This window comes from Poromitra crassiceps (genome assembly GCF_964638095.1).
Source record: "Poromitra crassiceps genome assembly, chromosome: 6".
NCBI lineage: Eukaryota > Metazoa > Chordata > Actinopteri > Beryciformes > Melamphaidae > Poromitra > Poromitra crassiceps.
In genome coordinates, this window is record NC_139627.1 from 37,223,366 (window position 1) to 37,241,430 (window position 18,065).

The 18,065-nt window shown below is 42.3% G+C and overlaps 2 protein-coding genes across 2 annotated transcripts in view; both read left to right on the forward strand.

The window, feature by feature from the left end:
• Nucleotides 1-602: 602 nt before the first annotated feature.
• spryd7b (SPRY domain containing 7b) lies at nt 603-10,573 on the forward strand (the record flags this gene model as incomplete). The annotated part of the gene is made up of 5 exons (XM_083638923.1): nt 603-708; nt 1,279-1,395; nt 4,903-5,069; nt 6,814-6,916; nt 9,241-10,573. 5 exons carry the CDS (start codon nt 603-605, stop codon nt 9,336-9,338), a joined length of 591 nt encoding a protein of 196 aa, XP_083495049.1. The 3' UTR covers nt 9,339-10,573.
• Nucleotides 10,574-10,890: 317 nt separating this feature from the next.
• Nucleotides 10,891-18,065, forward strand: part of kpna3 (karyopherin alpha 3 (importin alpha 4)) — a 38,804-nt gene continuing 31,629 nt past the window's right edge. Inside the window, exons 1-2 of the mRNA XM_083638899.1 lie at nt 10,891-10,993; nt 17,542-17,586. Coding sequence (XP_083495025.1) covers nt 10,925-10,993; nt 17,542-17,586 — 114 coding nt within the window. The 5' untranslated portion in view covers nt 10,891-10,924. The remainder of the gene's footprint in view (nt 10,994-17,541; nt 17,587-18,065) is intronic.

Genomic DNA, 18,065 nt, shown 5'->3' on the forward strand with positions numbered 1-18,065 from the left:
AAAACATTACAGCGTGAAAGACTGTCAAAATAGGTTTTAGTGGTAACTTTGCAGGCTTTATTGCCCGACTTCATATGCCTCTTTTGTGCGCTTGTCAAAATACGCACGAGATAAAAGATGCAAGTGGAGAGCAATAGAGCCTGAGTGAGTTTCAGCACCCCTAGCTGTCACAGCCACCACATCAGACTCGGCTTATCTTGACTTCCAGCCAGCCCAAATCAACTTCTCAGGGTGCGCTTCAATTATGAATCGCCAATGTAGGCCTTAATTGTTGTAACGTTACGCAATTGATCGGATGAATGTATCATTTTCCAAATTCCAAAACTCGTTTTCCCTCCACGTTGTGATTATGTAACATCGACATCCAACAGTTACTTAGTCACGTGTAGAAATGTTGACCTTGATTTTCTTCCCTTGTTTCCATGCCATCAGGAGCAACTGCCTATCTTTGCCAGCTATGTGATTGGATGCAGTGGGTAGAAAGGGTTTAGGTAACCCTAGGCTCTGCCGCGGGGTGGCGCTGTAGTTGGAGGATCGCACTGTTTCACTGTTTCGCTCTTTGGTTACAACTGGGTTCCCGGATGTTCTGCGTCAGATTAAGAATGGCTGCGATGTTTACGTGCTGTCTAGGCTGCTGCGGAGATGGAGGATCGGGTCATATTCCCCTTAAAGAAATGCCCACTGTTCAGTTAGACACACACCACATGGGTAGGTCGTTTGTCTTTCATTTGTGATGTGGTAGCAGACGGTCTACAGACGCCCAGTTGGTTGTGTCTGTGATGTGATAATTAGCTAACCGCTAACTAGCTGTTAGTGTCGACTCGTAGCCTAACCCTAAAATATGTGTCTCAGTGTCTGGCATAACGTTACTTGCTAAACGTACCTCTCCTTGTAACAGACCACCTATTATTCTTCATATCATATATCATATTCTTCACATCATATCTTGATATCAGACAGGGCGAGTCTGAATCCCTCCTGTAATTGAAACAGTCGGTGTGCTAGGTTTCAGGATAAGCATTCACTCTTTGCTGGGGTGCATTCCACTCTTTTACCTACCATTGTTAAGTCTGTCGTCGTTGTTGCATTTATATAGCCTTACTACTCTATGAACATGTTATATTTTCAAGTGTAAACATAAACAAGGGGCAGCCTTGAATAGGAACATAATGATCACGTATATATACATATCACCGACTAACAGGATCTGACTTGGTTTTGTGAATGTTTATGATTCTGAACTTCCAAATGGGTTTTGATTATGTTTTTGTCATGCAGGCACAGATGTTGTTATCGTAAAGAGTGGGCGGAGGATATGTGGCACTGGAGGTTGTCTCGCCAATGCTCCGTTGCACCAGAACAAGAGTTATTTTGAGTTCAAGATCCAGTCCACCGGTAAGTCCCTCGACTCTCTGAGCAGGCTCCCATCCTCTCCCTGGCCTGTACCTCTTTTCCCATCCTACCCCAGACTGTCTTTCTCTCTTTCTCCAGTGTTCTCCAGTGTGCCAGTGGGCTATTGATTCCACCAAGCTGCAGGTTTTAGTAACCATGCCATCTTGTGACTGGGCCACTAGTTTGATTCTCCTCACTAGCTAGGAAAATCTTGAGAAACACAAAGAACATTCTCTCTCCCACCATTGACTGCCCTTTTAGTGCCCTTAAGCAAGGTGCTTCATCTCCAACTACAGCCATGAAGCTATGTGACCCTGCCTCTCACTCTTTCTGTTGCACCATCAATGAGAATGTATTCTCAAGGCCCAAATGCACTGAAAGCGATAATTGACACACCTATGCTGCACTAGTCTGACTGCATTGATGCAGACTGCTGGTATAAGCTCTGCCATTGGGTGACTATTCAGTTGGCAAGTGGAAGAAAATCCCTTTCCGCTCCCTGCAAGCTCTGCCATTGGCTCCGACCCGCTCTGACTGCCCGCCTGCGGCCATTTATGGATTTCCTGCATGTCGAATCTGTCGATCTCAAATGCCTCCCTGTGAAACAACAATGCTAGCTCCTTGCTACATGCTGAAAATGGCTAGTTTTGATGAAGATTTGTATTGTGCAATAAAGCAGGCCTGCTTGGTACTTTCAGTGAATGGTTGCAAAGGTAACCAGAGCAGAGCAGAATTACAATTATATTGTTCTTTTAAGCTAGTCACTCATGCTGTGACTGTAGCCTTTGGCCTGGAGCTGATGTCGTCAGACAGTGCCCAATGGTTAAAGAAGAAGTAGGCCAGCACTCAAAAATGTCCTCTGAAAAATGTAATAAGTCACCTGGGACGGCACACAACGAACGTTTCAGCGTCAAGCCTTCATCAGCGTTGTGTTGTGTAAGGCGGAAATCATGACTAAATACATACAGACCGGAAGTAAGACGGTGCCCAACCTTCACCAGGTGTTTCAACCCTTAAAGGAACACTCCGCCCATTTTCAACCAGCTTTGTATCATTAGAACATCAGTAGAATATCACAAAACTGTAAACTGTTTTGAAGCCTGTCATTTAATTTGACAGTTATTGAGTGTTAAAGTGTGGACCAGTGACATCACTGGTCCACACTAACTCAAATTAATAACTCATTAACTCAAATCAACTCTCAATAACTATCAAACTATTCACAATTCATCTAGTTTGACAGTTATTGAGAGTTGATTTGAGTTAATGAGTTATTAATTTGAGTTAGTGTGCACCAGTGATGTCACTGGTCCACACTTTAACACTCAATAACTGTCAAATTAAATGACAGACTTCAAAACCGTTTACAGTTTTCTGATATACTACTGATGTTCTAATGATACAAAGCTGGTTGAAAATGGGCGGAGTGTTCCTTTAACCGTAACACCCTCCAGTTGGCGGGTCGGCAGTGGTGGCCAAATCACTGCCCATCACCTCCAGGCCTCCAGTTCGTCTGCTCCATAGCCAACATGAGGCTCGTTCTGCTGCCTCCCACAACCTGCGAGCCGCCGTCTTCCTCTCCTTTCCTGCTATTCCCAAGGCTGTGAGCATCTTCCAAACCGATTGTGCTGGGAATCCTCTGCATCCAACCTCAACTGGAAATAGCCAGGCCTGCCATCCTTTGTTCTTGCATCAGGTCCTGTTACTTGGTGGCTTTCCTTTCATATGCCTCTTCACACCCTTACTGTCCCTGCTAGTGAGGCTTCTAGAATTCTGTCAAGGTCCTGGTCTAGTTGTTGCCATTCTTTGTTGTCACTCATCTTGGACCATTTCACTCTTTCTTTCGCAGGATGGGGGACTTGGGTGGTATCAACAGGGTTCCTCATGTGGCTTTGGGATGGCACAGATGCTGAGAGATCTTCAGTGCTGTGCGTGGGGTGCTTCCTGACTGGAGGTCTCCTGCGTCTCACCTGGTGTAGCCACTATGCGCTAACAGAGCAAGTTCAGCTGTCACCTGTTGCCATAGTAACAGTAAACAGTCAGTAGGTTAACTCATTCTCTGCCAAAGACGTACTCGGACGTACTTTTTACAATGGCGTTCTGTGCCAAAGACGTACTCGGACGTACTTTCATGTTTTGCTTGTTTACATTAGATCAGACCCTTTCCCAGCCTGTGACATTGTTTCAAGTCAAACTGATAAAAGGAACCCGCTAAATCACGTTTAGTATTTATAGTATAGTCACCCATTTAGCTCATTGAGTGCCAATGACAGCCTGAAAAAGCCCCGTGATCAAAGAGAAAACCGCTCATGCTGCAGCCCAGAGCCATGTAGATTGTTCTGGCTGCAACTGACGGTGCCTGCGAACACAGTCAATCCGCGCACACAACTGAGCCCTTCTGCCTCTGTCTGTCTGTCTGCATAGTTTCTCCACACGATTAGCCGCTAGAAAAGCAGCAGCCGACACTGAAAAGCCAAACCTTTCCCTGCAGTCCGCGTGTGGCTTTTCCATGTTGCGCTGCCTGGGAGGCGGCGCACAAACAGCACTCCGAAAATAGACGCTGGGTGCGTGAGGCTGTGTGTTACTAGTGTGGGGAGGAGTTTTCAGCTGAGGGGGGGAGAGGGGGGTGGGGCACGCAGGGCAGGACACAACTACACCACGTCACTACATCAGAAAATATTAGCTAGAGTCAGTGAATGTGCTTGAAATGCTTCATTTCACAAAAGGCTGAATATCTCAGCTTATAATTTGAAATGCCTGAAAACGCTGAAAACAACCTATCTTCTCCGGCTCATAACTAAAGAACGGAAAATGGTATCAATAAACTTTTTTTTGCTGATGATACAATAGAGTCTCCTTGTTCTTTTTGCGTGTTCGGTGTTTACATAGTAATATCACACAATATTCTGTGGGCCTCGAGAAATCACTGAAAACGCTCTGAAACTCTGGCACTGGGAGCGCCGTTCTCCAAAAGTGGCTGGCACTCAATGAGTTAACTACATCACCTATCTACTTACTACGTTTTTGGACTTCATTGATGAGCTGCTCCTCGTCCATGCTTTGGCTGCTCCTCAAGTTGGTTCAGGTTGGCTAACATTTTTTATGGTGGCGGTTAAATGAAGCTCTGAGTCGGTTCCAATCCCCACTACATATCACTTCTTCTTCTTTGGCTTTACTGGTGGAATATGCCACCTACTGTACCTGAGTACTCTCCAAATAGGTACTGCCACCTACTGTACCTGAGTACTCTCCAAATGGGTGCTACAGCTGCAGAGAAAAACAGCTTTGGTTGCTGGATCCTCATTTGACGTTCCAAAATCGAAACTGCATCGGAGAAGGGATGTCAAGGCAGTCTGACATGCCTCAAACGCTTTCAGTGTGCGTTTGGCCATTTAAAACAATACGTGGATTTCAAAATGGACGCATCAGACGACAGACGCTTTCAGTGTGTTTGGGCCTGTAGTCAGTTAAGCGGGCTTTAATAAAGTCAGTCTTGTGCTTTGTGTCTAGGTGTATGGGGAATAGGTGTGGCCACTCAGAAAGTGAATCTTAATCAAGTGCCTTTGGGCAGAGACACAAACAGCCTCGTCCTGAGGAATGATGGGTCGGTGTACCACAACAACGAGGAGAAGAACCGTCTACCTGCAAACAGCCTTCCTCAGGAGGGGGACATTGTGGTAAGTGCAAGAATTTGCCAAACCCATTTGAACCTGATTGGGATGGGTATCGTTAAGGAATTAACGATACTACTACGCTTATCGATACTGCTTATCGATCCGGTACTTTAACGGTACTCTTATCGGTACTTTTTGTTATTTTTAAGAGAGAAAAAACCTGAAAAAAATGGGGCTGGTTGTTGTCGGTTCTTTTCATTATTTTTAAGGGGAGAAAGAAAAAAAGTTGCAAAATCTTAATGGGTGCGTTTTTATTATTAATTTAAATATCCAGCATTACATAAGAATTTACATCTCCTACCACTGCCAATACCAACATTCAGCTAGGGAAAGCATAAATAAAGCACAACACTATCTGTCTGCTGCACTTGCCCCCAAATCACTAAATCCTCCCCTGCTCTCGAAGTCAAATTTCTTTAGGACAACTGAGAGATGATGCTCTGACGATTTATTTCAGACTGGGTTTTTGATGATTAACACACCCAGAGCTGGATAATGTTTGTTTACTACTCTCGTCTTAATCATCCATGTTTACATAGTCCTACCTGATGACGAGGTGGGTCCGTGTATCGGGTAACCACAAGCGGGTCATTATTGACAGATGATGAAGTCGTGTGTGAGGTAGCTTGTCGAAAACTGTGCATTTCTCCGTTTGTACCTATGATGCACTTCGTCTTTGGCTAAGTGTTTAGACAAATTGCTCATGTTTCCACCGTTGCTAGTGAACGATTTATAGCACTTATGACAACGTGAATTGTCAGCATCAACTCGAGTGAAGTACTGTACAACCAGACTTCCCTAATCAGTGTGTGTAGTTTGTGCATGTGTGTGTGCTGCCCGCCCCGCCCCTCTCTCCTCTCAGTCAGGCTCGGCTCCTCGCTGACTGCCTGTCTCTCCTCTGAGAGAGAGAAATCAACACGGAAAAGAAAAGAGGATCTCTTTTCTCGTTTGGAAATCGCAAAAAACACATCATAGGTATGTCTTACGGAGTTGGTGCAATAAATTTGCAAAACAACGTTTATGTAGCAAATAAATAGGAAATCAATTTTCTTAATTTCTCCAGTACCGATAAGAGAACCGTTAACATGAAAGCTTATTGATCCTCCGATATCTCGAAATCCGGCCCCGGGGCCCGTTTGGTACCGGGTCTCGGTACCCATCCCTATTGCTGTTTCTAGAGCACTGTCAAGCTGAGGGACAAACTGATGAGCAGTTTGAAGTGATGGACAAAGTCAGCTTACAGTGATCAATGACATTAAGGACGTGAAGTAAACAAGTTTATATTCTTTAATAGACCCACTGATATCACTACTACTTTAGATTGGGGAAACTATATTTATTTCACTTATTTAAGCAATATCACACAAGAGGGTGTGCTGTTGTGTACTGCCTATCAGCACGTTTATTGAATTATCTGCCGATAGAGTGCCTAAGTCACGCCCTCTTCCGGGTTCGGCATGGGGCCCAAAAAATTTAATTTTCCCATTCATTTTCCCATAGACTTCATCCCCCATTCATTTTCCCATAGACGTTAGTTAAAATCCTTAGAAAAAGAGTTGTATGAGGTCAGTCTCTTGCAAGCTCAGCGTCAGTCTCCTCTTGCTATCAGGGCTTATAATAACGTAACCATCATTTCCCAGGCATCCTAAGAATATTTACAGTCTCAAATTTTAAAGTGAAAACATATGACCATTTCAGCATACAAAAACTGGGTGATTTACTTAACCTTTCTATTTGTGTTGTTCAGGGCATCACATATGACCACGTGGAGCTGAATTTGTATCTGAACGGGAAGAACATGCATTGTCCCGCTTCAGGGATCAGAGGCACTGTATACCCTGTTGTTTATGGTAAGTTAATTTGCTGACTCATCATTTGCTATATATACTGACTAGTCAAGCAAGGTTTATTATTCCAGGGATAATCATTAAAATGTATTTACTCAGTTGGTCCTCACAATAATTTATGTGAACATTATTGGCAGCCATGATCCTAACCAGTGAGCTCTATGCTTCAAAATGCCATTCAGGCTGTTTCCCTTTTGATCCACTAGAGGGCAATATTTTGACATTTTCACTGACGATCCAGGGAATAGGCTAAATAGTCTATTCCTGTGGCCTATGATAACTCAGCCTCTAACATTAGCAAGTTTCTCTAAAACAGATACCAGGCAACAAAGAATCAACTATGTGATGTGATCAAGGTGGACAGCCTACAGCAAATCTAATGAAAATTGATTTGAAATGGGTGAAATTAAATTAATATTTATTTTTTAGCTTTTCCATGCAAACAGTCACTGTAGATCAGGGGTGCCCAAATTCTTTCCCATGAAGGGCCAAAACTCAATCTGGGTGGAGGGCCGAGGGCCAAAAATAAATGTTGTGGAATTACATTAAAATGTATTGTGTTTTATAGAAAATTAACATTCTAAATCTAAAATAACATTTCAATATAATAATCTACTTTTTATCTGTTTGGTAATTATAATAATTTACAATTGGTTATATATATTAAAAAAACATCTGCATTTGTGGGGAGCTTAAACATTTAATCAGTAAACAAACACCCAGTTAAAAGCAGTTGTATTTTCCACCTTTGTAATCAAGAGAGAAATTTGACTTAATTCACAACTTGAAAAATCCTCAAGGTACTTTGAAAATGTTCAGAGGGAGGGGAACTGGTTGGAATAGCGTGAACCTCCCACGTGCTATGTCCTACCGGTGAAGCTTCGGCTGTCAGGTGAAAAGAAGCGGCTGGCTAACTACCCATGTTCTCGGAGGAAGCATGGAGCCAGTTTCGGCTCTCCCCAGATCGGCAGAGAGACAGAGCAGTCTGATCTTTCCAATGGAAGAGAACATGCTCAATTTTCACCTCTCTACAAGACCCAAGCTGCTTTTTGATTTAGAACTAAACTATGACTAGTAGTGCATTATTGAATACTTATGACCCTATGTTTTTTTGTATTAATATAGTACCATATCAAATTAAAGAAAACCCTAAAATGGTAGACTGTAAATCCCCCAAAGCCTGTATGTGAATGATTATTATCATGAACTATGGTGGCACCATGGCACAGGGAAATAGTTGTTTTGTTAATCCTCTTTAAGACTGAATGATTACTGCATTATCTCACAATGCCCAGTATATATCAAGCAAAAATAGATGACTAATATAATAAAGTGTCTCTTATATAAAACTATGTGAACCCTTAGTTCAGTAAAATGTTTCCTGCAGAGCTTCTTTAGTCCGTCACAATTACTGGGATAAAATCTGGGTCACCTCAATTTTGGCTTATCTGCAGCTCAAATCAGGTTTTTCTGGTGGATGTTTCAGAGTTTTTAGGCTCACTTTTGTGTAACAGCACTCTGGTAAGGTGTGGCATACAGTTTTGGATCAGTTTGTTAACGGAAAGGGGGGGTGATTGCTGCTTTGCTTGCTGAGGACCGATTTGGATATTGAGTTAATCACTAAGCCGACCATGTATTCCAAGCCAAAGTTGAATTCATTACATTCCAGCATTCATAGATTCTAGTATTAACAGACAGAGCAGCCTTTCAAAGAGACATTCTGATTAAAAGGATTTTGGTTGGAATATATTTGACCAGACTGTACTGACTGTGCAAGAGGTACTAAATCATTTAATAAACTATGAAAAAGTTCGAACTTTTTGGTACACTGTTAGTACGGTAGTTACATTATAATAAAATCTGATGTTTTACTATATATATATATATATATATATATATATATATATATATTCAAGATTTTTATTGTCACTCTGTAGTACAAGTATCACGTGTGAAATTCTTGTGCTGTAGGCTCCGTTACAACATAGTGCAAATAACAGTATAACAGTGCAAAAACAGGGCATATAGATGCAGTAAAACAACAGAACAACAAGCAATAACAGTAAACTTTTCCTTTTCTTTTCTAGCGTAGACACCATAAAACATAATTAAACATTCTGTTTGCACAGGTGCAAATAACATAGGCATAATTATCTTATGTAATGGTAGCAGCTACTACATGATTGTTTATTTGTGTGTGTTAAGGAGTTATCTATATATATATATATATATATATATATATATATATATATTAGACTTATTGAAAATGTATAAAATGCCTGATCTTGTGTTTTTGTTGTCTCTTTCCCTCCTGTCTCCTGTTCTAGTGGATGACAGTGCCATCTTAGACTGTCAATTTAGTGACTTCTACCACACCGCTCCACAAGGCTTCGAGAAGATCCTGTTTGAGCAGCAGATCTTCTAAAGCAGAAGCAGCCCTGCTCCTCTACAGAGTCCCAGCACCATGCATACTCCCAGCCCACACCTCATGGCACCCTCTGTGACACCATAGCTTGACTTTGATTGGATCATGTCATTACTGTGTCTGGCTTGAATGCCTCTGTTTTGTTATCCCTGATTACTCTCTTTTTACTGCTGCTCTGGATTGAAGTTAGGGTATCCTTGATGGAGTGGAGATTCATGATCACTCAGCTGTGACGGGCCTTAAGAGCGTGTGCTGATGAAAGCCAGTCAGCCCAATTACTTATTACTTTGTCTTGGTAGTAATCGACATGTACACACTGAAATGTTTTTGCTTGCTGCTGCTAAGATGTTCATCTGTGAATAGATGTTCTCTTTCGGCCAGACAGTGTTCAGGTGCAGTGGTTAAATGTTCCCATTTATTTATCAGGACCAGAAGCCATGTTTTATTGACATTGCTTTACAGTTATTTTATTATGGAATGGAATCGCTAATCTTGTATGCCATACTGATATGTCAGCATAGACCATACATTTAGAGTAATAGTTTTAAAGCAATATTTATTTGGTATAATATTTGTTCATGGCAATCCTAGCCGTTTGTGGGTTCATGATCAGCTGTCGATATTGACATTGCAGTCATCAACAGCAATATCCTTTACTCACTTTTGTTTTGCCTCCTTTAACCTGAAAATACTTCTAAATATACACATTTGGGGTAAGGTAACACATTGTTGCCCATGTTTGTAATCTTTACCAAGAAATTATTGACCTCTTTCAAGTTGAAGTTGTTCAAGTTAAGATGTGGTGACTGCAAATTGCAGGGGCAGCCAACGTCAGAGGTTGATGTAGTTTTGTTGAGGTGGTGGTGCTGGAAAATGTTTAGCCAAAGTGAAATATTGCTTTAATAGCTGACACTAATGTAAATTTTCAAATCGACTGAATCACTCCTCCTGCCTTTAGTTTTGATCAAACATGAGCTGTTTTTTGTCTTTGAATATCTTTTTATGGGCTATTTATTCTGAATATCACAAAATTGGCAGAGCTAGCTAGTTTCTCCGATTGAAGATATTGTATAGTTCTATAATGTCAATCTGTTGTATTGTATTGGCATTGCATATCCGCTACTGAAGTGTGAACATTTCCTTTAATATTTCAAATGCTTGTCTTTGTTTGCACTAACGCTAATGATGTGATTGTACAAGCAAATCCGAATATTGTTGATTCATTAAACTTTTGTGTCTCGAGGCATTCATTTTTCAGTGTCTCTCTAATACGAATAGTGTTGCACTGCAGGTGGGGGCTAATTGTCACCATTATTATGCAGAGCCGATAATTAGGATACACAGTTTTGACATCTGTGAAACAGACCATCTCTGTTATGCCCAATCATCAGAGATGCATTCATTACGAGTGGATCCCATGTAAATGAGGACAGCCCATGCAGGAGGTATGCATAACCCCTCCCCTCTCTCTGCGATCTGTTACGTCCTCCCCCCTCCCCTCCCCGGACCCGACCCAGCAGCACAGAGCTGCCGCCTCGTCTTTCACGGAGATCCCGACAGTCGGAGTAGAGAAACCCTGTACAGCCATGGCAGAAAACGCCGGCTTGGAAAACCACCGTATCAAGAGCTTTAAAAACAAGGGACGCGATGTCGAGGTAAGACTGTTGCTCAATGCGACGATAAATACACAACTCGAATTGGTTTTTACATAGAAAGCGGCAGTCTTGTCGGGCCTCGTTGCCTGGCCCCCGGCTGTAACTGCTTAAGCTAGCTACTAGCGTTAGCTCACGGTTAGCTATCGTGGAGTGTTCGCCATCAAAATTCGCCATTGGCGTACATACAGTACGCATTGACGTTGATTATAATGTCGTTTTTGGGTGCAACGCCAATGGCATTGGCACCTGCGGTTCATCAGTAGCCCATACTATGACTTTGTCAATAACTATCCCACCCCAAAAGTTAATCGTCGAAATTGACGGAATTTTAGGGCAGGCTGTCACTGCCAGCTAACTGCTAGTTAGCTAGCCGGTTAGCTAACGTCAGATGTTAGATATAACGTTAGACCGGCTGATTGCGAGGCAGGGCCCATAGTGAGCCTCATAATGCTTGATGATTGATCGGTTAGATAGCTAGCTGACGTTAATTGACAGTACCGTTTACGATATACACATAACATCTTTGGTAACAAATCAGTTGGTCCATGGCCAGCCAACCCAAACCATGCCCCTCCTTGTTGAGCTAGCCATGGCTGCTAACACTCATCTCGCTAGTTAGTTGTTAGCTAAGCTAGTAACGAGCTAACTGGCAGTGATGTCGTGACCTACATTTTACGATCCGAATGGATGTGACGAGTGACCAATGTTTCGCTAAATGTACCAACATCATATAATTGCAGCGCCGCAGAGCCCGCAGAGCCAGCTGGCTACGCCTCTTGACACTCTTGACACGGTCTGGCTACGCCTCTTGACACGGTCTGGTATACACATCACCCTTCAAAATAAAATACTCGTTGCTTTCTATCTTCCACACAAAATAAAATACTCGTTATTTTTCTCTTGATTTAAAGAATTACAAGAACAATTATGCTTTCTATCTTCCACACTGAGCGTAGTTAGGCTCGTTTTCAACTCACCCAACACATTTTGTTTTTCATATGTATATTTTATGGATTTGGAAAATGTTTCTAAATCCTTTTTAAAGGTTGTAGACAGAGTAGAGTTTTGCTATACAGTATTTACATTTCTGTATAAAATATTTGGTCAAAATAATTACATTGTTCATTAAAAATTATTTTTTTTTACCTTCAATGAATATTCAAAATTTGACAGTTTCAAGTATAAATGGTGGTAGTGCATCAATGCTATATTTAATCCATAAATTCAAATTAGACCAAAAGCTAGTAGCTAATCCAGTGAAAAACATAAATTATCTGTTGTCTCTATCTCTGTATTACAAAAATGGCAAGAATTACAATCAATATTAAAATTATTCTCAGGAATAATCCCCTTGTTGGAGTGGATATTGCGTTATAAGAGTGGGGGGCACAGGACCCCCTGGTGCGCAAGGTCCTGGAGGTGGGGGGTCTCTGCCGGAGGTGTGGTACCCGGGCAAGGTGAGGGGCAGGGCGGGTAGTGGAGGGGGACCTGCCTGGGTCTCTGGTGCCCAGGAGAGGGGCTCCAGGCCTGGGTAGTGGATGGGTGGTGATAGGGGACTTGCCTGGGTGTCTGGTGGCTGACAGAGGGGCCCCAGGCCTGGGTAGGGGATGGGTGGTGATAGGGGACCTGCCTGGGTCTCTGGTGCCCAGGAGAGGGGCTCCAGGCCTGGGTAGTGGATGGGTGGTGATAGGGGACCTGCCTGGGTCTGTGGTACCCGGGAGAGGGGCTCTTAGCCTGGGCAGAGGCAGTGTGGAGGTAGGGGGCTGGCCTGGGTGTCTGGTACCCGAGATAGGGGCTCTTAGCCTGGGCAGAGGCAGTGTGGAGGTAAGGGGACCTGCCTGGGTCTGTGGTACCCGAGATAGGGGCTCTTAGCCTGGGCAGAGGCAGTGTGGAGGTAAGGGGACCTGCCTGGGTCTATGGTACCCGAGATAGGGGCTCTTAGCCTGGGCAGAACTGACACACACGAACTCTTAATGCGTTGTTGGACCGTGTCAAGAGGCGTAGCCAGACCGTGCCAAGAGGCGTAGCCAGACCGTGTCAAGAGGCGTAGCCAGCTGGCTCTGCGGGTCTGCAGTTAGATGTATCTCAAATGTACTGTGAAGTCCACGCGTCTCTATGGTGTGATTATATATTCTATATGAGCAGCTAACATTAACTAGGTACTGACTGTAGCGGTAACTTGTCTGACAATATTAATCTCTGCAGGTCCAGGCCGAACCACTGTCCAAATAATCAGTATTATCATACATACATACATACATACATACATACATACATACATACATACATACATACATACATACATACTGTGTGTGTGTGTGTGTGTACACACACACACACACACACACACACACACACACACACACACACACACGCATGCATACATACATACATACATAACATACATACATACCCTACATAACCTTCAATACATACATACATAATTTACATACAGTGTGGAAACAACATAAGGTTATCATATGTGGTAGATGTCAACACTGTCTGACAGGTTACTTTATTGATAAGCTACAGACAGATCTATCAGTAACTCCAGGTATTGCCACATCCTTCAAATTAAAAGTTAATTTATGTGGCAATACTTGACTGTGATCACAAGCAGTATGTCCAAAGCATTTAGCAAAAGGATGCATCTAACGTTATAAGTACAAGGCAATAAATGAAGAATGTCTGTTATATTGGGATCAAGAAAGTCGTTATAATAACAAATCTCTGGAGTTTGTTGGATTATGCATCTGTGTCTGAATTAATTTGTGGGTATATGCATCTAACCAAATTTACAGCAAAATGGTTTACCCGACAAGACAACCGCTTCTGTTGCACTGTTCTGATGTAGAGATGATTCAGAGATGATCCTTGGATAAATGTATGTCTGACAATGTGTCTTCGTATTCTGCACTGTGTTGAGTGGAGTTTCACCATCAACTGCCCAAAAAAACACAGATTGATGACCCACTGGTGGTTGTTTTGAAACAGAGATCCAGTGTGACCAGCACATGGCTACTACTATGACAGACAGACATAGCCAAGTGCATTCCTGATGCTATTTCAGGCATCTTGGAGGTCTCACTTGGCTTTTCTCAAGAGCCTACACAATATATCGTTTTCTGAAGTGCGTGACACCGACTAAAGCAGGATTCTTGCCACTGTTTGGGTTTTAGCCTATTTAGGAGATTACTGTGGATTTTTGACATTGATAGGAACAGATTTAAGTGTGCTGAGCAGGGAAGTCTCAGATGATTCATGCACTGCAGCCTATGCTCCTCCTGTGTTGTCTTCCTGGGCATCATATGGGTGGGTTGGGGTTGGTCACTCACATCATGTCTTTATTGGCTTGCAGTGGAAGTGGTGCAGGTAATTGATAGGCTTTACCTATTCTTGTTGTCCGGCATTGTTTTGATGGTTTGGTGTGAGTGTTAACTCCTATGGGTTAACTCCTTGTTGTTTTTATAAGGATGTATACCGTAGTTCTTTGTATTGTTGCAGGCACAGTCCATGGTCTGGGTATGGTGACCAGTAGGTATTGGCAAATTAAACATTTAAGTAGGTTACATTAATTCTAGCTGAACAGTCAGCGTGGCTCATTGTAGGTTGCAGCATGACTGTGTTAATCTGCATCAGTTGGGAGACACCTCTCTGCTCCTCACTCAGCTTCCTGAGTTAGTTATGACTGGCCCAGATTACGTAAGAGTCTATTTAGGAAGGCAATATGAACCGCTGCAAACAGTCACAAGATCTGAGACCATCTCAAACTGTTTTGGATTGACTGGAAACACACAAGAGACACACAAACACAGCAATTAGCCAACAATATTTTCTCACTTGTGCTGTTTTCCATCCGTGTCACTAGCCCATATCATTCCTGTACCAAGCTGTTGTTTCATATGCAAAAAAAATTCTATACAAATGCTGCAACTAACGATTATTTTCATTATCGATTAATCTGTCGATTATTTTTTAGATTAATCGATTAGTTGTTTGGTCTATAAAATTTCAGAAAATGGTGAAAAGATGACGATCAGTTTTTCGCAAAGCCCAAGATGACTAACCTGACGCTGCCAGATGGACGGTTTAGCTCCACATTACGTTTCACTAAACCAGTCGATCTGGGAATGCAGTAACCCGACCCGCTGACGAAGGCGGGCACTTTTTCCAAGCTACTTGGCAGGTGATTGGATGACCCATCTGTCTATCACCGCTGGTGCGTGTTAACTTCAACCAATCAGATCGCCATGCCTCTGACGTCACGTTTGCGACCGGAGGAAGGTGATCTGATCTCCGTTAGGGCTGGGCGATATGACCAAAATCTCATATCCCGATATATGTCATTTCATATCCCGATACCGATATATATCACGATATAGCATATTTTCTGTAAATTTTATTTATAGTTTATATAAAATGACCACATGGCCATTTATTTATGTAGCAGTTAAACCCGTTAAAATGTTGTCAAACCTCACAAAGGATACATGCATTCAGAATACAGATAAGCATGGCTATTCTTTACAACACAAATAATAATAATTAGTTGCAGGGCAGTAGAATGAAACACAAACTGAACCACAACACCAGTTCGATTTTCAAAGAGGACACTAGCATTTGCTATTGATGTGATTGATTAATTTGGAATCATATCTAAAAGCGGCCACTAGGCGACAGTCTTTCTTTAGTCAACATCAAATACCTACATGTTCAGTAGAAGAAGAATAAAACGGTAGAAGAAGAACAATGTTAACCAACACAACTCACCCAGGGAAAGCTAAAAGCTAAAGCTAACGATAGATGTTTTGTTGTCAGCCCTCAAGGGATTTCCTTGGGATGAGGAGATGTTTTGCCAGGTTTAACGTTAGGAGGACACACGCAAATATGGATCAAACGCGGACTTAACACAGCGAACATGCCTGGGTAGGCTAGGCGGACGGAGTTGAGGTAACATCTCCCTGCTCTTTAGCCTACTCACCGGCTGATTTGTGCCACTTATAAAGGGACGCAAGGGGCTTGTTGACACAGAGTCTGGTGCGTGTGTGGACTGTGGACGTGAGAAAAAAAAAACAGAATGAAGAAAGCACAGTGTCATCCAAATGATATAAACGATAGAGCATCATATCAGACGAAATACATTTTCTATCGTCCAGACGAAATATATCGTCATATCGCCCAGCCCTAATCTCCGTGGTATTCATTGATTGAGTCCTCACCGTCCTCATCGTCGTAAAGTTGCCTTCAAAGCATGACGTTAGATTATAATGAACTAGTTGTGTGGCTTAGCCTTCCCAAATGTTGAGGGTCGTTTTTTAGAATTTAATACATAGAATTGGGAATGTTACATTCAATTTCATTCAGACTGCCTGTCACTTCCGTGGCGGCAGCCATGTTGACGAGTGAAAAGAACTACAAATACCATGTACCCACTACTTGCCCAGACGAGCCTAAGCCCGCCTAAGGCTGCCGCTGAATTCGTCGAGCCGGCATGGTTCGGCCAATCATCTTAACTGCCTGTGCATGACAAGATGGATTACGTCGAGAGAATCTCTTTTGATCTCGCGGGGTTATCCATCTTGCAAGCAAGGTTACAAGATGACGCCCTCAAATGCCTTGTTGTTTTGTCTACAACACAAAGATATTCAGTTTACTGTCGTAGAGGAGTAAAGAAACCAGAAAATATCCACATTAAGAAGCTGGAATCAGAGAATTTTGACAAAAGAAAAAAGAATAATACTCAAAACAATTAACTGATTATCAAAATAGTTGTCCATTAATTTTCTGTCCATCGACTAATCGATTAATCATTGCAGCTCTAAAATTAGTCTGCTTACATGATATTAGAATATAGATAGCTCTATTTATCCCCATGGCAAATTTCAGTCTCACAGCAGCAGAGATATGTAAGGAATAGAAAAGGAATAATAAATAAGGAAAAATACGAATGGAAATATCTAAGATATGTATGCAATTATATGTATCAGTATGACCATAGTATAAAATGTATAAAACACTGCAAACAGTGTCAATGGGTAGGAGACAGTTACTGAAGGTGCTTGTCTTAGGCTGAGATGAGTTCCTCAGTGTGTTCTTGATTTTAGACCTCAGCCACCTCCTCCAGGCTGTCAAGGAAGGCACACTGAACTGTAAGAACATCGGTATTACACATTTGTCACACTTATGGTGCCTTTCCTGGAAAAAGTACAAGTAGTTGTAATATACGATGACACTCTAGAGGTCACCGTCTGTGCGGTGAGAGAAACTATGTGGCTTAGATGATAATGGTGGGAAAAGGGGGAGGGTCACATTCAAGAGTATGTAAGAATGCAAGTGGCCTCAAATGAAACACACACATCTAGTAACATGATACATGATTATTGCATCAAGTTTAAGCATTTTTCAAAATTTTCTTTTATATCAGGAAATATAATTGCAACTTTTCCCCAAGAATTTGTCCTCCATCCTGTTAGAGGTCAAGACAAATGTTTTTAATAAAAAGTTGTTTCTCCTTTTAATTACCGTACCCTGTATTCCTTTTGTTACAGACTATGAGAAGACATCGAAATGAGGTGACAGTTGAACTGAGAAAGGTGAGAAAAGGTCTAGTACACACACACACACACACACACACACACACACACACACACACACACACACACACACACACACACACACACACACACACACAGAGGACCTGGGTCAAAGTGTATCAACCTGCGTCAGCTTCCAGACAGGTGGGTTTATCACATCAGGAAGATTGAGATAATGCCACCTGAGTTTCATTTACTTTTCTGTGATTGTCTCTAGTACTGATTGTCTCATGTGGAAGACCCCACGGTCCCACCCATCTAATATTCCAACTTCAAACAAACAGCAACACCTATTTGCAAGTACTATTTGCAAGGCCATTTAGAGCCATTTCTGTACATTGATTAACTGTTGCGCTGCCACGTATTGAAAACAATGGCAACAAAGAGCATATCTACGTGGTCAGGGATGTGCGTGACAGTCAGTTCATCCGCTCAAACACACGCTCCACCCGGGGGAACAGCTGTTCCTGGCTGGGAGG